The sequence below is a fragment of the Lissotriton vulgaris genome, chromosome 7, assembly GCF_964263255.1.
Source record: "Lissotriton vulgaris chromosome 7, aLisVul1.2, whole genome shotgun sequence".
NCBI classification, from domain to species: Eukaryota; Metazoa; Chordata; class Amphibia; order Caudata; family Salamandridae; genus Lissotriton; species Lissotriton vulgaris.
In genome coordinates this window covers 804,072,809-804,096,177 of record NC_141695.1, presented here as the reverse complement: position 1 = coordinate 804,096,177, position 23,369 = coordinate 804,072,809, and the positions used below count along the sequence as shown (strand labels likewise).

Here is a 23,369-nt window from a genome sequence, read left to right as displayed (position 1 = left end):
AACCTGAACCTAAACTAAAGGTAACGCCCAGCTAACCCCACCAGTGTCCTTTTCAACTTGGACAGCCTTCACCCTGGGCGTCTGTTTTGTGAAGGAGCTAACTGCCGTCCTACAGTCAACTGGAGTTTGTCTGCCTCCAGCTTAAAAGCGAGTGTGACCCAGCTGGCCTGATCAACCTGTTGTGTCTCTGTTGCTTTTACACCTTGACAGTTCGCCCTTTTTGCATCTTCTGTGGATCAGGTGAGACCACTGTGTTCTCCCACAGTGTGGGCACGTTTTAACCTGTGAGCGCCTGCTGTGTCTGCTTTCACTGAGTTGCTCCGGCGCTGGCAGGGCCTCTCCTTCTCAACAGCCATCATCTGTGATGTTTCCTCGCAGTGTACCTACTTCTATGGCAGTGTGTGTCTTGCCAAGAAAGTGAAGTTTTCCCTGCTTTCCTGCGACTGCGACCAAATTGAGCTCTTTACCTCGAGTGCGAGCCGACGCTCGTCTTTGTGCCAATTTTTCTGTGAATTTTATTTAACTGTGACTGGGGGACATTTTAATTTGTTTTTATGCACTCACGGTGGAATTATCCTCAAAGCAGTTGAACCCGCCGCATTTCAAACAAGCCACGAGCCCTTACGTGCACAACCTTACCGGAACCATGTTGCCGGCATCTTTTCTTCTGTGACGTCTTCCCACTTGCCAGCTGCTCTACAACATTGTACAGCACGTCTAGACCGTGAGCCATTCGGCACGGACGTGACGGCGTGCCGCCATTTTGTTTCCTGTCAGAGCGCAAGTCTTCAAGTGTGCGTCCTGTTCTGCGAGTCTTCGCAGGAGTGCGTCTGGTGCTTAGAGTCTCCACACCATAGCGGACTCCATTTCTTCAGCAAGTAGAAGGTCAGCAATGAACTGTTTTCTCCACTTCACAGTCGCACTGTGCATTTGATACTTTCCACGTACGAGCCTTTTTGGTGTTTGAACACTTCAAGCCTTTGTTGGTGTTTCAACACTTCAAGCCTTCGTTGCTTTCTGAATTTATTTTTCATTGCACTGTGCTTTTGGTCCTTGCCATTATTAGGAGAAGACGTATATGGTTTATTTTGCATCGCACTGTGCTCTTGGTCATTGCCATTATTAGGAGAAGACGTATATGGGAACTCGGGTGTGACACCTGAGCTCAAGCTTGCTGTTTGCATATTTTGGTGTTGCTTGTCACTGCCTGGAGCAATCTATGAGTATCTCGGGTGAGAAATCGCTCACCGGAGCTAATGTCTTTTGTTTTTATAATTCCCTATGCTTCAACTTATTTGTTTTTCACTGTATGTTGTGGGTTGGTGTGTGTGTTGAGCATAATGGCTTATTATATTTACCTTTGGGTGGTTGTTGTATGTCAGTGGTTGTTTTATGCTGTACCCTACCATTGTGAGTTTGGGTTGGGTTCCTAAAGCAATGTTTTAACACCTAGGGGATGGTCTGTGGCCAGTCAATGCCATATTTCTCCTTAGGGGGATGTTGTACCTTTTGGTGTACCCTGTATATTTATAGGGGATGTTGTCGTTTTTTTTTTGGTCTCACAGGGTGTGTATCCTGTGTTTCACCCTGCTTGGGCAGCTAGGGTGTTTGTGTCTTATCTTACTCCATCCAAGTACGTAGGGTTAGTACTTATGGTGTACCCTTATTAGGGGAGGTTGTGGGGTTGTGGTACTAGTCAGTGCCTACTTTTTGTTTCCTAGGGTCTTGTTGTTACTCTTTGGAGAAGTTACGTTGCGCACTTTCACGTGGTGTACCCTTTCATTAGGGGAGGTTGTCTGCATGTAACTATTTTGCTCCTAAGTTTCAAAGATTAGTGTTCTTTGTGTACCCTTTTTCTGGGGAAGGTGGTGTGCGTTGTCAGCGCCGCCATTTAGTGATGTTATCTTGAACAATTTCTACATTGTTCAATGGTGTACCCTATTGTTAGGGGAGGTTGTATGTGTTGGTCTAAGTTGCATCACTCTTTGTGGGTTGTCGGGGTGCGTTGTCAGCGCTACCTTTTGGTGTAGTTGTGCCACTGTTGTCAGTGTGTGGCTACTGTCTACTTTGTTCCAGGGGTGTTAGTTTCCTCTGGTGTACCCTTTTCTGGGGAGTTGTTTTGTTCCACAGTTTATAGATTGCCTTCCTTGGTGTACCCTTGAAGGGGAGGTTGTTAGTGCACGTCATACACTAGTCTTTATCGCAAGGTTTTTTTTTTTCTGTGTAGGTTGCTATGTTCATCTTATTGTGCTTATTTCCATCTGCACTGACTTTGTCATTAAGTTGTTACACCCTGCTTGATTTGCCAGGTTCGCTACCTTTGTTTTATTAAGGAGGGTGGATGGGCATGTTATGTAATTTACATTTAGTTCATCTGTGCATCTTACGTTCATCTTTCTACATGCCTCTTTTTATTGTCCTTTGTTTCTGCTTTCTTGCTTGAGTTTCCTGCTTTTCATTTTGTCCCTTTGATTAGCTTTTGTGTCTACAGTCTCCTCTGAATCCTTCTGCTCCGTCTTAACTTCTTTCTTGCTGTTGTTTGTTAACGGAAGAGGATGTGTGGTAAATGGTTCCATGTATTTTCCCTCTCTACTACTTTATGAGAATGTCCTGTGACATCATGGAATGTTAGTGTGCCTCCCTGTGTAAAGATTGTCAGTTGGTCATCTGAGGCTGAGGAGCTGGTAGCTCTCTCCTGGTGGGGTTTTCTCCTTGTATCTTCCTATGCTGTAACCTGCCACCTTACTACCTGCTAATAAAGAGGGATCTTCCACTACACCTGGACTACGCATCCTTGTTTGTGTACCACACTTCTCTCATTAAAAACTGGCTTCTACCAGCGGGTCTAGAAAGATCACAAACTTCAGGCATTTAGACATTGCCCCTTGAACTCTCAATCACAATAAAATTAAGAGATTTCTGGTTTCATTGCTCCATTTCCTGCTCTCTAATCAAGACAGGGTATGCCCAACCTCATCCAGAGATAAAGATTTATTTTCTCTTGTATTTGTTTTTATAGATAATTATGTCGCAGTGCTCCTGCAACTCCTAAACACAAGATTCTGAACGCTCTCTCTCATGGGCTATGCTAGCAATTATTCAAGCTTTAACAAAGGACCAGTGACATGTTTAATCAAACAGCCTTCCTTATAAATATTCTCCCACATTCTGTCATCTTAATGGCCTCGTACAGTGCTTTTAATATGGAACTGCCACAGTAAGAATGAATCATTCTTCTTGTTCATCAATGGGTGAGCTGAATTCTGAGAGAAAGGCCTCTCTGATATCAGCATCTACCACAAGCACAGCCAAAACATTTAAGTGCTAGGGCTACTACACCCAGGATAAAATCTCAGTGACACCAGGGAAGGCCTTTTAGGCTCTCCAACCAAACTGTGTAAAATACATTGTCACTTAATTAAAGTGGTAATTAAAGTGGAGGAGCAACTCATCCACAAAGTTTTTCTTCCTAAAGGGGCTGCTAGATTACTTTATTCCTGTGTGCTTAATGCTATGTGTGATGGGCCCCAGAGATGAAGTGATACTATAATAAAGCTCTGAGATTTGGAGAGTAAAAACTATCTTTTAATGATTTGTGGTGTCCAACTTTGGTTTTGTGTGAAGCATATTCCAAGATAGCCAAATTTGCTCTATGGATTTACTCTCCCATCATTGGGAATTTGTCTCCGACCATCATTAAAATTATTTTGTTGACATTTATCTCCAGTTTATTCTCAGAGCAATAATTACTAAATAGCATTAAGAGGATCAAGAGCCAAATTTAGTCCATGCTAATAGTTGGCTTCAACGGCGAAGAGTGTGTAGGAGCTTTCTACCATAAGAACGCTATTGGGATTCTGGCTTTGCTGTATTTGTATATCAAAAGGGCAAAGATAGTTTGTTGTGACTCTGCAAAAGTCAAGGATGTGTTGTCATTGATCGACTGTGCTGGAATCCCTTCCGAGTTCCTGTACAGCTGTTGCAATCAATACATCTCTAAGTAGTTCGGACCAGGGTGCCGTTTCCAGACTGCACCACATGGTTTTTTTGCAGGGGTTGTGTGTCCAGGTCATGGCAAGACAATGATTATAACTTGTTGGCTAGTGTGATCCAGTCAATTCATTCTTCTTGTCCCTGAATGTCCAAGATCCCCTGCAAATGTGAGCCCACTTAATTAAGTTTTAGCAATTTCAAAGTTTTTTGCTATTTTTTTTGTCTAGGGAGTTGTGGTGATTGATTCATTGGCTAACGTAATGTACATGGTCAAATTGAGAAGTGCCCACTATTTCTTAGTGTGGTGAGCATGATCATTGAAGGAGGTGGTAGGGATCAGAACTTACATATTGACTGACACAGTAAATAGTGCTCACGCATCAATATCGTGTGAGTGCTGTAACTTCAAAGACGGATAGAACTTTAGTTTACAGCTCTGTATAAAGAAGAATTTCCTGATAGAAACTTGTAACAGTTTACCTTCTGTGCTGGTAGCTGCAGGCTCCTCTGCGTGGACACATCTCACACCTTGGTATCCAGCATCCTAACTAATCCTTTAACTTAACTGTCCTGGACCTTATTAAGTTCTGATCAGTGTCTTTTGAATTCCAGAATCTAGTGACCCTAACTGCTTGCTCTACAATGTGAGGCCTTTCTTTGCGCCTTGTGACGGTGGCTGCTTACCAGCCATTATCTTAAGTGAATACTTTTCCTTACTGGTATCCCTAGTGGATAATATGACACTCCCTTTCGGGCATTTGACTATCATTAGCGATGGTGAGCAGTCAAGGTTTACTCTGGGATTTGGCAGGGGCTAGAAACTCTTATGTAGTACAGTAAGTACCATTGACTGTCTTTAAAGTCTAAACAGTGCTATAACTAGTATTTACAAAGAGCAACTAAAAATAAGAGCTGATTTGCATATGGTCATGTCTGAACTGGGGTGGTGGAGTGAGCTAAAGAATAGTGATGGATTAAACCCAGATCAGTTGAGTGGGGATGAGTGTTTGATTTGCTCAAACGCTCCGTCCATCATCTCCTTTGGTATCGCTTTGTCTTTGTTACTCCGGTCCTTGCTGGTTCTCGTCAGATTGGCTACCATGATTTTGTTAGGTCAGTGAAACCTGGTTACCCATAGCATATACATGCCTCACACCACTTCCTCACATGTCACATCAGTGGGGAAGGCAAGTTCTTTCAGTTATGGGGAGGGGGCTGAATCTATTTTTCACTGTATGTAATAGGCGAACTCCCAGCAGTGATGCAGTTTAAAAGGCATATCTAGTAATCATTGCTTGCACTAGCAGTCACCTTTAAGCCTGGAATGGTGGTATAGCAACAACTTTCACTGAGAAGGGGGTTACATTATGGGTGGCCTGACGGCAAACCTCGATGTAAATGAACGAGCACCTATTGGACTTGCCTAGTTTTTTTGTTCCCTGCAGGAAAATTGAAGCAAGCCCAGAAAAACACAAATCCGGGCCATACAACTTTTAAAATAGTTTCAGAGGAATTGGTTCCTCACATATGACCGCTAATTAAAGGCTTTCCAGAGGTACATATAGAGGTTAGGAGCAAGAGCAGCGTGATTGATGTTACTGAACCAATGGACGTTGTAGTTGAGAAGCAAAATCATTTCCAGGTAGAATTTGCAAAGTAGTGATGTTTCGAGGAGTGGAGAGAAGGGGGTTGATGTTACGCAGTAGTTTCTGGAAGTGGGATTTAAGCAATGAGATTGTTTATGTGGTGTTTGATTTGGCCTTGCGAAAGGCATTGGTCAGTGTCCTGCAGGCCTCTAGGGAGTGGGATGGTTGATATTTATGTAACATTGAGTGCATGTGGGTTTTCAGTATGTGGACCCCATGCACAATCCAGGGCTTCTTGCTCATTCTACTATTCTCATCCTGTTCTCTTCAGTACGGCATCATGACAGAAAAACCACTGAACCAATCAGTTTCTACTTTTCAAATTTGGAGGACCTCTTATCATGGAAGCCCAGTGCCCAGGATGCCTTCAACGTGGCCATGGTGCCTCTGGCCAAACGCCTACCTCTCCTTCAGAGCAAGAGACCCAGGACCTTAGTGTGCCATGACCTTATGGGAGGCTACCTCGAGGACAGGTAGGTCTGGCTTAAAGCATGGCAAAGAAGGGTGTGAACGTTGAAATGGACAACCAGGAGATTCTGTGCATGCCGGGGTCTTTAAGGGGATTTAAGAGGAGCATGCATGGGTGAAGCCAAGGTAAGAGAGGTTAAGGTTGATAAGCAGTAGATTGACAGGATTCTTTGAAAGCTGTTACTAATTTGTGCTTGATGGGTTACTGGTTTCTGGCTGATAACTCTATGGGTTGACTGGTTGCTCTGGTGGCTGACAGGTTGCTGTGAGGGAAGTGGCAGGCTGGCTTGTACCGAGGGTGGTGTGGCGGCAGGGTGGTGTGAGATCAAGGAAAAAAAATAAGATAATTAATTCACTTATACCCGCAGCGCAACATCCTCCTCCTTCCAGGAAGCTCCAGATGCGGGAAACTGCACGACCCAATCCTGGCGTGCCCTCACAGCATGAGAGCAGTGCCAGGTTTGGATAGAGCAGCCTCTCGCAGCGCTCCTAAGAGCACTGGAATATATGTGAAAAGAAAGGCACTCTAGCGGGATGGATGTATGCAATGAAAAGTCAAGCCCACTTTATTTGTGGCTACTGGCAGAGTAGCTCATCTTCTGTGAATATTTATATATTTGAAAAAAAAAGTTTAATTTTAACTCAATAAAAAAGCTCTAGGGGGATATAATGACTCCGCCCCTTTCCTTTTTTCTCCTAAGAGCACTGGAGGCCTGCGCTTTCTCTAATCTAGCTGTCTAAGACAGCTAGCTAAAGAACTTAAAAATCTGCATGTCTGGCTGGCAGTCCCAAGACGGCCAGCCAGAGAGACATGTGCATTTTAAAGTGCACAGCTCCCTGCTGCCGTGGCCCCACTCCGCCCCATCCTGACTCTTAGTTCATGACAGAGCAGTTGATGAAAAATAAAACGGTAATAAGAAAACGTTTTTATTGTTTTATTTTTCAGCTTGTGGGGGCGACGCTCCTCTGCTCAATTGCAGGAGCTGCCCCTTCGCTCTAGGGGCAAATTGGTATCTCTTAGGGTTGGCTAGTAGCTGACAAGCAGCTCTGTGGGTAGGCCAGCAGCTCTTGGGGACTTTCCAGTAGCTTTGAGGGTTGGCTATTTTGAGGAAAGCAAGGTAGCTTTAGGAGCTAGTGCCCATTTCTGGGGTTTGGCCAGAAGACCGGTCTGTTTTCTCGCAGCCCTGATATTTATCCACAGACTCTTAGGGATTTGGCCAGAGACTTATGATGTTTGACTATTAGCTTTAAAGTTTCGTTAGTGGCTGTTGGGTTTGGCTGGTAACTCTGAGCTCCTGCCGGTGGAGCTAAGGGTTGGTTGGTAGTCTTGAGGTTGGCTGGTACCTCAGAGGACCAGCTGACTGGGGTAAGGGTTGCCTATACACTTGTATGCTCCATTCTCTGCAGTGGTAAATTCTTGACTCCTCTTACATGCAGGTTTATTCAGGGCACAGATGAGCCACTCCCCTACGCCTTCTATCATTGGCAGTACATCGACATCTTTGTTTACTTCAGTCACCAGATGTTCACGTTGCCTCCTGTATGCTGGACCAATGCTGCCCACCGGCACGGCGTCTCTGTCCTCGGTAAGTGTGACTCTGGGACATTCCTGTATCGCCGCTGAGGCCCTGGTTTGCGTCACCTAGAGGGGAGCAGTCATAACGGTTGTGAAGTTTTCTGTCACATTTTATTAAAGCCTGATAAGTCACGGGTCGTTGGAGATCCAGGTCTTGACTTCATGGACCTTAGTCCAGGCAGTGTGCATAGCTGTCACTCGCACTTTCTGGAGCTTGTAACATCTGTTAAAACCACAATTGTCGGAATGGAGTCAGATCCTCATCTGCTTCAGGAATAACGTGTTTCCCTTACATCGCCCGCCCGCTGCTTGTCGCAACGGCGAGCTAACACCAACTTAAACTCACCATTCACTTTAAACGAAATGTAGTCATTTGAAGAGCACAGTCAATCAATCAATCAATCAATCAGTGACACTTGTAGAGCGCGCTACCTACCCGTAGGGTCTCAAGGCGCTGGGGGGGGGGGGGGGGGTGCCGCTACTGCTCGAACAGCCAGGTCTTCAGCTTCTTCCTGAAGGAGAGGTGGTCTTGGGTCAGGCGCAGGTCGGACGGGAGGGAGTTCCAGGTCTTGGCGGCCAGGTAGGAGAAGGACCTTCCTCCTGTAGTTGCTCTTCGGATGCGGGGGACGGCGGCGAGGGCGTGGTTGGCTGATCGGAGGTGGCGTTTGGGAGCGTAGAAGTTGACTCGGCTGTTGAGGTAGCTCGGGCCTTGGTCGTGTAGGGCTTTGTGTGCGTGGGTGAGGAGGCGGAAGGTGATTCTCTTGTTGATGGGGAGCCAGTGGAGGTCTCTCAGATGTCCGGAGGGTGCCTGTGTTGGTGCTGAGGGTTGTACGAAGAGCCCTTCAAAGCCATCGTGCTGTGTGAGATTGCCGACCTGTCTCTGATTATCAGTATAGCATAATACTCTCAAGGGTACAATTAGCACACAATGAACTTTTACTAGATCAGAGACATCACTTAATGCCTCTGACTTAGAACAAACTAAGATATACATCTTTTCAACCACCCGGGCCTCATTTGCATGGATTTTAGATCGCTCATGCATGTATATTTAGAACGATCAGAGATGGACTTGATTGCTCTATAAAATACATTGCTCGAGGCCTATTGGCTTGAAACCAGGGGAGGTAGCCTTACTTTCTCCAGAATATACATAATTTACAGAGCTTTCTAGTTTCTATCCAGCTGAAAGGGCCGTTTTCTCCACATGCTGCACTCGATGGTCCTCGGGATTGCTAGGGTCTGAGTTGACACTTTGACTTGTTTTGTGTTGCAGGGACCTTCATCACAGAGTGGGATGGTGGGGCGAAGACCTGCGAGTCTTTCTTAGCAGGGGAAGAAGACACGTATTTCGCTGTTGCGGATCAGCTTGTGCGGATTGCAGAGTTTTACCGTTTTGATGGATGGTTGATCAACATCGAGAACAAACTGAGCGTGAGTGGCGTCTCTGGGGCCAGAGGGAGTGACTAGCTTCTGCAGGAGTGCCAAGCTGAAAGGTGTAAGCAGGGATATGGGGGAGCAGCTGGTCTGAAGTAAGGTCTCTAGTGAGCTGCGTTTGAGTAGGGATTCTGGAGCTGGAGGGTACCCAGAAAGAATAGACTCTATGGTCTGGGAAGCTGCAGGCTATGATCATTGTCTGAAGGAAGTTGATTTATTTTATTTATTTTATTTAGAAAGTTTTATATAGCGCGAACAAGATCTTTGCAGATATCAGAGCGCTTTACATAGCAGGGAATACAAACAGGAGAGTGAATAACAGGCCATTAGGTATAGCGTAGTTGTAGGTAATAATTCGAGGGATGCCTAGTGCTTGTACTGCAGTTTGGAAGTCTTTGGTTGGGAGGAAGGGTTTAAGTTTCCTCAGTGTATTGATTTGGTAGTTCGCTCATGTCTGTTTGATACACCCCGGAGTCGCTTTTTCGCGGTCCCTATTATTTTTGCCTTGTTGCTCCAGTTGAAACAAAATCACAACATTTCTCCTGGATAAGCTGCTCTGTGAGAGAGAATAGTTAGACCATTGAGCATATGAGAGCTGTGGGTGCATCTGGGGAATTAAGTGTGTGAGTACACTGGTTTGGGAGGTTGATGGGTGGGCTGGTATGTTTTGGGTGATTGGCAGTGCTTGAAATAGAAATATAGAGGAAAGGCGTTGAGCAGGACTGGTTGCTAGGGCATGAGGTTGAGCGGGAAGGGAACATGATGGGAAGAATGTTACTGGGGAGGCATCAAAGCATGCTGCGTAGAGGACTGATTTATAGTGGACTGAGGTATCTTACCCTTGGAGGGTAAACCAGACTGGTGTAGGGGTTCTAGATCAGGGGTCACTAGATCAGTTGTGCAAGATGTACATAATGTTAAGGCTATGCCCTGTATTTCTTTGCTTTCCATGGTCGCTGCAGCCTGTGTCCGTGAAGAACATGCCCCGCTTCCTGCGGTACCTGACGGACCAGCTGCACGAAAAAGTCCCTGGGGGCCTCATTCTTTGGTATGACAGCGTCATTCAAGACGGGGAGCTCAAGTGGCAGAATGAGCTCAACGAGAGAAACAGGTAATGGCCGCGAGGTGGAAGGAAGAAGGGGGCAGCATGCCTTGGTTTGATTCAAAGAGAGCTAAGCAGGGCTGGCGCTAGGCATGGGCAGTATAGGCAGCTGCCCACGGCCTCGCTCTCAGCCCACCAGCATGGGGCCCGCACCACCGCAACACACCACCAAACCTCTTGTGCCCGTGCCGGTCCCATTGAAGAAAGGTGTTGTCTGTTTGCACTTGGGCTTACAGGAGGGGGCCCCATCCCTGGGCCTTTCAGGGATGGTGTGGGGAGGCCTTGGGGAGGTGGACACTTCATCTTGTGCCAGTTGCAAGGAGACGCATTTTGCAGGTGTGTCCTGTAATTAGGCCTCCTTCCTGGCTGCCCATTGAGAGACACTGCGGGACACACATTGTCAGCACTTTACAGTCTGCACTGTTTTAACTCTCAGCCCCCAAGCTATTCTCACACTTTCAGCCCGATATAAGCAGTAAAAGAGGTTCTTGTTGGGGGCAGAGAGGGGAGCTGCGGCCCAGGAGGAGTCTTCACAAAGCAGCTTCCGGAGCCCTGGATGTGTCACTTAAGTAAATTAGAGTGGCCTCACACATTCCCCTTCACCCGGACCCCCAAAAATCCTAGAACCAGCCCTCTAGGCAGGCAGGGTTGAGGGTAAGAGACCCAAGTAAGTGGGAGGGGCCAGGCGGGGGGTTTAAACCATGACTCAATCGCAGTTGACTGTGGTACCTCGCTCCATGTGAGTTGCCCACTCTACTTCTGTTTGCTCAGCGCATCATCAGCTACCGGCTGTCTGTCATTTGTTCATTTTCAGATGGTGCAGCCCTGGACCTGTCTGTGGGCGTGCATAATTTGCACATTTGCTTTCAGGGGATTGTGCGCGCTCGTCTGCTTTAATATGTGAGTTGGGTGTGGCTAGTGGGTTTTGTTGAAATTGCCACATGTGGTTAGAGAGTGGCATGTTTTGCAATCAGTATGTACCTGGATACTATGTTAGTCTTTTGGGTCTTTCTGTATATGATAGTGTTGGCTGTACAGATGTGAGGTTGGTGGGCTCATGTGTTGATGCAGTCTTTTGGTACAATATATTCATTACATTATCTGCTTTCAGCAGATATATTACATGAAAGGGTGTTAAAGCATGAAATGTTCCCTTTAACATGGTGCTTACTGCAGGTGCTGTGTCTTACTTGATTATCGAAAAAAGTGTAATGGTTCCTTAAGTTTAGAAGTCAACGTTTATTTTCTGATCATCCCGCATATACAGAGCTTCTTCGGTCATAGAAACGTGACAGTACTTTGAGCCCTGGATTCTGCCTGGGGCCTGTGGGCATGTACTAGGGCCATTTAGTGCCCTTGACGCCTTTAGCTTGTTTGCTCAAAGCCAGGGTAGACATTGTTGTTGATTTGCTTATTAGGAGGTGCTGAGCCATGAGACCTTATACAGAACACTGATGGAATGGGGGCCACCCGCAAGAGGTTTACCAGGAGTGTATACCTACCCTTTATGCAATAGCTTTAATTAAAAGCAACCGCAATTGCATTGCTCTGCAAACAAATGTAGCATATGTACGTTACTTGTTAAAAAAAGTTGCTGTGCATTATCAGCCCATTCCACGGGCGTATGTGGGTAGTCACTTGTAGACCTCCCAGACCGTGGCCATTTTGTTACTTGCTATTGGAGGTGTGGCTCGTTATCAGGAAAGCAGGTGGTGTTTGGGCAAAAGCCGTTCCAGATGAGTAACCAGTTTAGGGAAATATAGCTGAGCTCAGCTTGAGGTCTGAAGAAAACTATATGAAAATGAAGCCAAATAATCTGTCAATTACATTGTTTAAACCCGGGTGGAGTTCGCGGAGTTCCGTGCAGCGGAACACTGCGAAGTGTTAAAAAAACTCCTCCAAGCTACACGGAGTACCGCGAGTGGGTTACCTCATGCCAAGCTACACGGAGTACCGCGAGTGGGTTACCTCATGCCATTTGCACCGATTTTTAGTGCCAGGGTTTGTTCCGTGCTGTAAAATCAGCACAAACGGCATCGCACACAGTGCAAGCAGATGCTGCTTCTTTCTGCCTCTTGAGTAGAAGTTCTACTCTAGCAGCAGCTTCCTCAAGGTGAACATAAAGTTTCTCAACGCGAGCGGTAGCAATCTTCTGCAACAGCCCGCCTTGAGAAATCTCACAGAGAAGTGGTCTAGCGTTGAATTTTCCTCACTCGCTCTTGCCAATGTACAGTTGGCGAGCGAGGTAAAACGCCTTCTTCGCTATGTGAAGCAGAGCTTTTCGGAGTTCCGCAGATCACGGAGTGCAAAAAACTCCACGAACGGAGCAGAGTTGATCCCCCCGGCTTAATATTCGTGTCTGGTTTCAGGCACTTCTTTTATTCATGCACGGGACTGTTTTCTAAACCTTTTGTACTATCTGGATTTAATCACTAGATGGCAGGATTGTACAAAGCAAAGTAATCGAGAAAAGATACCAAGCTCCTCATCTGGCTTTATTGGAAAGTAACGGTCCTTTTGGTCAAAAGTCACATACATAGTAGAAAGAGATACTGATTCGATAGAACGTCATGGGCTGTCTTGAGAAACTGTAGCAGAAAGTGCTACGGTTGTGGTCATGGCAGAAAAGATGACCGTAGCTAATAAGGGAGATAGAAGGGAGGCAGGAAACTACTTAAGGAGAAAAGAGAAGGTAGTTAGAAGAGACATGATCAGACGTTGGCAGAGACCAAGGGAAATATTGAGACTTAGAGAGGCGTGAAGGCAAATCCTGGAAAGGACTGTATAAAAAATTCAGGCCAAAGGGTCAAAATTCACAACAGAAATTCAGGATCAAAGGTAAATTTTACAGACACATCCAAGGAGAGGCCACACCCCACTACTGTATCGGTGCATTTATTTACTATTTTCTACATAGCAGTATTAATTCCCCATGTTTTTTAGGTCGAGCCTGGGCAGCGCATGCGCTGCTCTGTGAGCCATGCTTTTTTCAGGTATGGACTTGAAGCTACGCCCGTTTCCCCAGACATCTTTTCAATTGGCTCCTGTTACTGTCCTTTCTAAATCGTTGCTTTTGATTTATGAATAGGCTTAGTAGTACCTAATTGGTACCGCCATGTCTGCATTTGTAACCTCCCATAAAGACTGGACTTTTTACTTGTGTTGTTACATCGTCTGCTTTATCTAGTGTGTTAGCTCTATTTTCTTTAATGATTTTCGACTATTCCGCCCACGATGTACTTTCCTTCAACGCAGCACGCCTCCCGTTTTTTAGGTCTCGGCTAAAAGACGCGCATAAGCGCGTCTCCGCCGAGATCTTATGTCAGCGAGTAGCAGTCCCAGGAGACAGTCCAGGTCACGCGCATCCTTCCAGGCGATTTGTAGCTGGAACGCGCGCTGTGGCCAGGCGCTGTCTCCTGGGAAGCGCAAGCACAACACACGCATGCGCATACACACACACACGCGCCCATGCACGCACGCACATACATACATACAGAGACACCACCCCTGACTCATACTCACGCGCGCGCACACACACAAGTGCACCGAGGCCCCCCCTCCCCCTCCCCCGCCGTCACGCACATACATACACACACACACACGACCATACACACACACAAGTGCACCAATCGCGCTCCAGACCCCCCTCCCCCGCCGTCACCGTCGCGCACATACATACACACACACACACACACACAAGTGCACCAATCGCGCTCCAGAACTTACCTTACCTCAGCACGCGGCGCCCAACCTCCTGCTGGCGCGGCCCCGGGGCTCTACACCGCTCACAGGAGCCCCGGGCCGCGAGACGCTACGACTCCGCCTGCCTCCTCTTCCGGTGTGAACGTGGCCCCGCCCCCGTCACAGGCAATCGTGCCTGACTTCCGGGGCGGCGAGCTTGGTAACGAATCTGGTGCTATCTCTTGGTTTAGAAAACGTAATTGTGTCGTCCATTGTACCCCTTGAGACATGTGCACGATACTGGGATAGTTATGCCTCTCCAGTCAAGAAGGCATGCATTAACAAATCTTTCAAGGGCTTTTGGAGACTCAGACAGACACCATGCCTCAGCTGTCGATCAATGAGAACACATGCTCCCACTGCAGGTAAGGAAGGACAACAGCCAGCTGAAGCACTGGAATGCAGAAGACCAGCCAGCAAGAAACACAACAAATATATGGTGTTAGGGTTCTCAAGTCCTCCTTTGCCCATTAGTTTCTATCTCACCCAAAGTTGCTTTGATCTTCTGTTTCTGCATTTCGAATAAACACAGAAAGGACTTCCCACTGCATGCAGAACACTGGCACCCAGCCTGGGCGATGGCTGTAAATAACTGCTCCCACGTGCCTCTAATTTCAACAATAATAATTACACTAAACAGCTTTATCCTGCCCATCTGCTTGCACGACATGGCAGCTTGGCATGGCACCCTGGCATTGCCATCCACTGAACTTGGATCCGCAGCTTGTCAGGCACCTCCGCATGTGCAGGCGCTTCAAGACTTTGAAGGGGACCATATTGCCCGCAGACCAGCAGTTGGCGAAGAGCTCGCATCATATTTTACTTCTATTAGAGTGATGGAGCAGACAGATGGTGAGTGCAGAGTGGTGAGTGCAGAGTGGTGAGTGGTGAGTGCAGAGTGCAGAGTGCAGAGTGCAGAGTGCAGAGTGCAGAGTGCAGAGTGCAGAGTGCAGAGTGCAGAGTGCAGAGTGGCGAGTGCGCAGAGTGGCGAGTGCGCAGAGTGGCGAGTGCGCAGAGTGGCGAGTGCGCAGAGTGGCGAGTGCGCAGAGTGGCGAGTGCGCAGAGTGGCGAGTGTGCAGAGTGGCGAGTGCAGAGCAAGTGTGCAGAGCATTGTGTGGTGTTGAGTGCAGAGTGCTGTGTATTGGCAATGTTAATGACAATGGCCATTTATTTTTGATTTAAAGAAAAAAAAAGAAATGTCATGAGCAATGCCAATAGCTCTACCTTTAATGATGCCGAGACCATTGCATTGCAAATGCTTGTTAATTTTTATTAGTAATGGTGGCAGTCCGCTTTAACTATAGTGGCCGCACCTTATTTAATTTGCTAGTGTGGTCTCCTTTAACTATAGCAACCATGCTTCTTTATTTATTTTATTTGTCAGCACGGTCCGCTTTAACTTTAGCACCCGTGCTTCTTTATTTATTTTATTTGTCAGCACGGTCCGCTTTAACTTTAGCAGCTGCGCTACACCTTTTTGTTTTTTGTTTCCTTTTGGGTGAAAGTGCTCCTTACAGTGCTTTCACTTTCATGGTGGCTGCGCCCCTTTCTTTAGACGCTGCTCACCGAATTCAGGTTACATCAGCCGCGTCCAAAGAATGGAGCGCGGCCACCATTAAAGTGAAAGCACGGCATGGGTCGCTTTTTATAAAAACAAATATTTGTGGTGGGCTGTAACCTAAATACAGCAAGCAGCGTCTAAAGAAAGGGGCGCAGCCACCTTTAAAGTGGTCTCATATTTGCGAGTATTTGAGCTATTGGCATTGTAAATGACAATGACTTTTATGTGTGTTGGTTTTCAAAACACTTAAATAAAAGGCATTGTCATTTACAATGCAAATAGCTTAAATTCTCTCAAATGCAAGACCTATTGCATTGCAAATGCTTGTTATGTGATTGCCTCTCCTCTAGGTATGCTGCATTCAGGTGGCACATTATGTGCTGGTTCAACAGTAAATTAAGGCCCATGAGCACTGCATCAAGGGAATCGCCCTACCCAAATGTACCCAATCTTTCTTGGGGAGAAAGCAAGAGCAACATTTAAAAAAAAAATTATGGCAAACAGTTTGGGGAACATTAAAGTAAGCAACCTTATTCTAGTTTAGACAGGTTGAACAAAAACATCTGTCTCACTTCAACCTCCAGTGAACTTTAAACCTAAAAATAATTGAGGCAGAGCAGATGGTGTGGGGGACAGGCTTGCACCTAATGTCAGGATGTGCACGCGGGTGGATTCTCCATTAAGACCTGGGATTGCGCACCCTTGAAATTCCTGCTCATTCCTATGCAAATATTAAATAGACTGATTTATATAGAGATACTATTGTATCTCTAAACAAATCGATGTATTTAAGTCTTGGCTGTATGTCCCAGGCTGCCTGCCCCTACTCGTTCTGCCAGAAACCGGTCCCCGGAAGCTTGTTTCCTTCCCAGTGTAAGAATTGGCTTGGTAGTTTGGTTTGCCCTGTTCCCATCATGCACTGGGACAGGAACAGACTAATTTGCATATAGCCAGGTTCTGAGCTGGGATGGTGCAGTGAGCTAAAAAACGGTGTTGGATCTAGCCTTGATCTCTTGACTGGGTGAGAGTATTCTGCTTAATTCAGAGACTCTGTCCATCACCACCCTTTGTTGTTAAATACCTCCTCGCTCTGAAGCAGGAGACGGGAGCCAGGCAGTAATCAACGTTTTGAACTGTGAGTCACTATGCAGGACTTACTGTTCTAAAGCCCTTGATAATGAATCATTGCCATTGTACTCTAAGGCAGTATCTACTATAGGCTAGTGATTCTTTCAGCTTCATGGTTTTGGGCGCTGGGGTCTCCGTACCTGCCTGAGAGCAGCCGTCCGTCATTCACAGGCATAGACCCCACCCTTTCCCATTCCTCACACGTAGGAGTGGATGCAAGCCACCTGTGTTTTGATGGGTTGTCCTCAATAAGGGTAAGTGCTAGAATGCTAATCGTCTGGTATGTTTATTGTGCTGGATAGTCCTTGCCACTCTAGCCTTCTCCTTTGGGACAACCCAGGTCCTGGCTGCACATCGCTGGCCCAGCTAGAAGTGGAGCTGCTGCATTTGTTCCGCCCAAAATTGATCTAAAGATGAGCAGGCCAGGGTTCTTGTTCCCTTGGGAAGTTGATCCAAAGATCCGAGTCAATCACAAAGCGGGAGATATGCCCTTACAGTAGACCGGTATCTGCTGCATGACATTAAAACTGGCCTTAGCTTCTTGCCGTTAAAACGTGGATTGATTTACGAACAATGTGTGTTAAAAACGTTAAGCATGTCAGCGATTTAGTTCCACTCTTATTTCAAGTTTTACTTAATCTTGCTTTCCTCAAGAGTTAGCCATTTAATCATGTTGTTTCTTTATTTTTGTTCTGTACATACTTTGAGCTGTGAAGGTGTTTATAAGGGGCTTCGATTTAGAGCTCTGACGCTGACTCTGTAGCCAAATCAAAGTGCCTGTCAGTGTGTTGGCCTCTCTGCAGAGCACGAAGAACAATAGTCATGTATTCCAGTTGTAATTCAATTTTGTGAAAATGTTTTTGAAGGGGGTGCACAGATGAAAATATTTACAGGGTAAAAGTAAATATCTTAAATGTGAGTGAGTGCAGTGTATGGTTGGAAGGAAGTGCATTCAGGGAAGCATGAAAAGCGGATGCTGATGAGGAAAGGGAGGTGGTTTAAAGTTTAAGATGTGCAGATGGACAAGATGTGCAGAGAAATAGGACATAAATATGTAACATAATGCGCACATAACTGAAGGCCAACACTCCCTCCACAGGCCTCAATAGTATTGAAATTTCAGAATTGAAACATTTTGAAGGTTAATTATTTATAATGAGTCCTTGCTGTTACTCATTTATGTTAAACAGCTAACATCCATTGACAAAGCCAATTATACTGACAGAGTTTAGGTGTAGGTCTGTTGTTGTGTTATACATCACGATGCAATTACATCTCAGAGAGAAACCAAAAAAATTGGTCAATCTGCACACTATGGGAATCACAGAAATGTATTTTACGTGTTCCCTTTTAGAGGGTCCCCACATTTTTTCATCCGACTTAAAGACCTGTTTTCACATATTTCTATATGACAGATTGCAATGAGCAGCTGTGTCCTTCCCGAAAGCCTGGTTAGAACATTTTATTCTAAAATTGATGCTGCATGCAGTGCAAAACACTGGGCTAGCACACACTTTAAAAGGCTGAAGTTGTTGAGTTGTACAATTTGCACATTACAGTATCTGTTGATTCTATTAATGCAGTAAGATATAGATAGGGCACATATTATGTGTTCAATATTTTAAAACGATGTGTTCCCACTGTTTTATAATGCTTTATCACTAAATTAATTTGCTTTAAAATGCACCATTTGCCAAGCTTATTTTAAAAAAAATTCTCTGGCTGAGGATCCAGCCTGGACCCTAGGTTTGTCAAGTTAGCTTGCCAGTGTCGCTCCCTACATATAGCTGTACCAAACCTTTACGCCCTCACCTCTTTCAAATGTTACCGGCCGCCACTGATGTGAGGTACCCACAACTCGTCTGTGGTATCACAGCACTAGAGTGTGTGTCCCGGACCCTACATTTATTTCTGAACTGGAAGCCCATTATACCAATCAAAAAGAATTAAAGGGCAGGATGAAATTGAGATCAGATGGGAGATCCTCAGCAACTGATTCAAAGGATTGTTGCCAAGACACTAAACTGACAAATAAGGAAGAGAAGAACAAGGTGGGAAAATGAATTACTGAAATCAAACAACATGGGTCCGCCACGAATATTGGAAAGTATTGAGTGCCCTGGGAGTTGTCGCAGCAGAGAGGAGAGAAACAGAAGAGGCACTGTCAAGTGGTTAAACAAGCAGCAGCCACCCAGGCAAATTCTGCTGGTGCAACGGTCTGCTGGTTGTGCTTGTGAATAGTGAGCATGGGCCAGACCCTTTGGATGGTTGTGCTTGGGCAATTGCCTACTCTATCCATGTCTTAAAATGGTTCTGTAGTCGAACCAAGGCCGAGCCAGTGATCTAGCCCATCCCTCAGTACATGTAGAATCTTCAAAATATTTGGGATTTAAATTGCACCAGCAAAATGTAAGAACACGGCAAAGATTTTAAAATGTAAGAAGTATTTCTTTAACATATGGTAGTGTTTTCCCCTTTATATATAATTAGACCCGAGATTGAACTGGGAATAAGTTACCTTTCGATACGGAGGGATTAATATTTAATATTCTTGGCCGCCACCCAGCTTCAACCCCACATGAGATGTAGCAGATGCGCTACACCATAGGGGCTAGCGGCAAGCTGATAAGATGTGTTTACAATGAGTTCCTGCTAGATAGGCACCACTCCAAGGCTTCTCTCCGTACTAACTGGGAGACTGACCTGGTCAAACCTCTGCACCATACAAACTGGGCTAAAATATTGGAACAACGTAAAGTATCCTGCGGCTCCCTTTTTAAATATATTCAATGTAATATTCTGAACTGAGCCTACCTTACACCTGCCTGAATTAACAAAATATACCAGGGAGCGACTGGTTAGCTCTTTCCACTCTAAAGTTACCTGGGACTGTCAGTGGATTAGCCCTTCTGGACCTAGAACAATATTATTTAGCTGCACAACTCCAATGGGTTGCTCGCTATCTTTCTGGCGGCTCCCTGCATGATACTGTTTACCCATAAAGTCTCCAAGACATGTCCTTGTTGTATACAATTAGATGCTGGTTTACTTCCTATGCGTTAGTCTTGCCCCCACACTCCTTTCTACTGGCAGAGCACTCTCGATGTGCTGTCTATCAAAATGGTCTGTGTACTAGCGAACTCCCCAGACGTGGTCCTATTGGGTGAATTCCCTCGTCCTAAGTTCAAGAAACCCTCCACCAAGTTCCTCAACCTGGCTCTTCTTCTAGCAAAACTCCATATTACTGCCCTGGAAGGATTCACTTCCTCCGGCTACCAAACGTTGGACCAAGGTCTCGCTCTCTTGGTTTCAATCTGAGAACAGAAAAGAAAGAGCTGGCCTGAGAAAATATTTTATTGCACAGATGTGGGATATTGTGTTGGATGGCTTTAAAGACTGCATCCTGGATGATACCGCATGTTCCATGGAAAGGCTAAAATGATGTCCAAAGGCCAACCGTTATACCATTAATCATGGTCCATGTACATTAGGACGAAAATACGGACAACCAGTGAAAATTCAGGATGGTTAGCCACCATATGTTATGTTAATACTATTTTTATAGTGGAACCTGAGACGGAGGATAACCTGAAGAGTTAATACTGGTAGGCTTTTAGTTCTTTTTTTCATTTGCTGTAAATAGGAATCTCACGGAGAGCTATGTGTAACTTATTCCAGTACCCTGGGCAAGATCAGAAAAGGCATTGCCCCCAGTGCGAGTTTGACGTATTCGGGGAACACACAAAAGAGCTTGGGTGCTTGAGCTGAGATTCAATCTGAGGTTAAAACCTACTGCAAGGCGCGTAGGTTGTAAGTTTTCTTTGAAGATTGCGTGGACCTTTGCCTCTCAAGGCGTTATAAGAGAGGCAGAAAATTTTAAAATAGGACCTCTTCTTCACAGGTAGCCAGTGCAGTTCCCTCAGCAGAGGCATGGAAGGGGTACCGGCGGGACGATTCAAGATTAATCTTGCCACGGTATTCTGGACCACCTGTAACTTAGCAAGCAGACTCTCACCCACTTTGGCCAGCAGAGCATTCCCATAGTCCAGTCTACTGATCACCATACCCTGGACAAGGGTTCTGCTGGAGTTAGTGGGGAGAAAGGGAAAGATTCTGCGCAGAAGGCGCAAGTTATAATAACAGGAAATGGTAGTAGTAGCAATATGGTCTTTCATTGTTAAAGGATGGTTAACTTTTATCCCTACGTTTTTTTACACTTTGTTTGGGCACAGAACTGCTCCCCGTTGATGGGGCCACCACTTGTCCGACGAAAAGGTTGTCGCTTTCCCCATTAGCATGATCTCTGCTTTTTCTGGGTTCAGCTGTAGGCAATTCTCAGTCATCCAGTTGGATAATGCAAGCATTCCAGCCAAGAAGCACATTTTTTCTCATTCTAAATTAGGGCCCATAGTAAGCATTAGCTGGGCATCATCAGTGTATGAAATTATCTCCAAGCCAAACTGCTCTGCAATCTTTGCTAATGTAGCCATATATATATTGAAGAAGAGCGTCGGGCTTAGACAAGATCCCCGGGGTACGTCCTTATCCAACTGCGTTTTGTCTGAGGAATAAGGCCCTAATATGATCGTCTGTTGTCTATCTAATAGGAAATGCTGCAGCCATTTTAATGCTGTTCCCTGGATACCACAAGCCTGCAATCTTTAAAAAAAGTTTTGGGTGTGAAATGGTATCGAAGGCCGCGGACAGATCCAGTAGTATCAGTACGATCGAACCTACTACATCCATCACCTGTCTAAGAGAGTCCGTCACAGCCAGGAGTGCAGTCTCTGTGCTGAAACCCTGTCGGAAGTTTAGGAGAGTAGGGTCTGCTTCCTAAGGTTACCCCCATTTTTTTCTGTGATTCTCTGGTTTTTCGACTTTAGTGTGGCTGTGGTCCTGCTAATCAGGCCCACAGCCCAGCTGTTCTCTCTCTAAATTAGTACCATGTACTTTAGGTACATACCAGATTGGTTACTGGGTCACCCTTGTAAGCCCCTGTATAGTGTACCTTAACACCTTCGACGCTCATGACGAGCTCAGCTCGTCATGAGGACACCCCTCGTACACTCATGACGAGCTGAGCTCGTCATGATTGCATTGTTATTTGAGTTATTCAGCACCGCAAGGGAATTGCTGCAGCGCTGATGGTGATAAGTACCCAGGGCATAGGTGCTCCCTAAGCCTACCAGGGACTGCAGCATGTTTTGTGCTACCCCTGGTTTTCCTTCCAAACTGACACCACAGGTCTGTTCACACAACCTGGGTAAGGTGGTGTAATCACCCCTTACTTAGATATAGTATACCTAAATCTATATACATATATACACCTATAAGTCACTCCTATAGCAGGCCTTGACAATCCTGGAGGCAGAGTGCTTGGTTTTATGTGAGAAGGTGCCCCAGTATGAGCTGAGCCCCTCTGCAGCTTTCAGAACCATCTCCTTATAGCTGTTCTATGATATAGCCATACCCTATACTCTTAAGTGCATTATAATCCTCGTGGTTATGCTAACTTTGGTTTGGCTTTATCAAAACATTCATGTAAGGTGTCAAACACTTTGGAATACTACCCCACCCCCCCAGCCAGTCTTGGCGGCGGGGGTAGCATTCTACCCTTCTAGAGGGAGAAGACATGTAGTTACTGGTTTTCCCGGTTAAAGTTTAACAGAGCCTCCTCATCACAAAATGGATGCTGCTGCCCTCCTGCTGCTGGACGAAACTCCGGCAGGGGAGGCTTGGATAAGATAGGGGAGGTTTCCTGTCCAGGGAGGTGCTGGCACCTCCCCAGACAGGCTTTAGTGTATTGGGCAGGGAGGGCTGCATTCAGTGATTGCTTTTCAGACACTGCCTGGGGCACACAAGGTGCTCCATGCATTTCCCACTTCAAACCGGTTGCTGGGGCACACATCCCCAGCTCTGGCGCAAAACTGGACAAAGGGGAAGGGTTCTAACCACCCCATCCCAGGTCCACCCATAGGAGGGACCTTAGAACTAGCCCAACCCTGAAATGTACTATAAGTATAGAACCCCAGTCCCTAGGACTTTAGATTACCCTGGACGAAACTCTGCATATGTCCTGGACCTTCGACATTCCATTTCAACTGGAAGACTGAAGAATTCTCCCTTGTGGTCAATGAGTGACCACCCTGTTCAAACAGGCACCAACAGCATCTTTGCCGGTCTGCATTTTCGAGGCTCCCACCGGATTCCGAAGAATCTGCAACACAGGACACGGACTTCCAGACATCTCTGACCCGATCTTCTCACACAGCAAAGGTGAGACCCATGGCGGACACGAGAGAAGTGGGACCGGAACTCATGGACATTCTGCATTTTTCTACCTGAATCGACTTCCTGAGGTATCCCTGAAGTTGTGCATTGGGGTGCTTGAAGCCCCAGACCTGAGCACCTTTTGCACCAAAGCTCAGAGCTCCACACTCCACGAGTGGCCCGTGGGCTTGCTTTTGCATTTCTGCTCAACGTGTCTTCGCGGTTCCTAGTCAGTTGGCTAGTGAGCCCCCAAGAAGAAAAATCTTTGTTTCAACTTGCTTTACGGGTTGCTCCAGGCTTGCTCCAACTTCCCTGCAAAGAAGAAGTTCCACAGACCTTGCTGGTCTGCACCGAAACCAATCTCGATATCCTGCGTGGGCTGCGTTTGCCAGGGCTTGTTGGGTCCAATCCGGATACCGACACCACAGTCAACTAGATCCTTCGTGG

At 46.1% G+C, this 23,369-nt stretch overlaps 1 protein-coding gene across 2 annotated transcripts in view; it reads left to right on the top strand.

The window, feature by feature from the left end:
- The window catches only part of ENGASE (endo-beta-N-acetylglucosaminidase), a 324,534-nt gene that overhangs the window by 121,390 nt on the left and 179,775 nt on the right, over window positions 1-23,369 (top strand). For both annotated transcript variants that reach the window (XM_086931067.1, XM_086931068.1), the window contains 4 exons: window positions 5,911-6,112; window positions 7,545-7,693; window positions 8,960-9,117; window positions 10,083-10,231. In XM_086931067.1, the coding sequence (XP_086787193.1) occupies window positions 5,911-6,112; window positions 7,545-7,693; window positions 8,960-9,117; window positions 10,083-10,231 (658 nt within the window). The remainder of the gene's footprint in view (window positions 1-5,910; window positions 6,113-7,544; window positions 7,694-8,959; window positions 9,118-10,082; window positions 10,232-23,369) is intronic.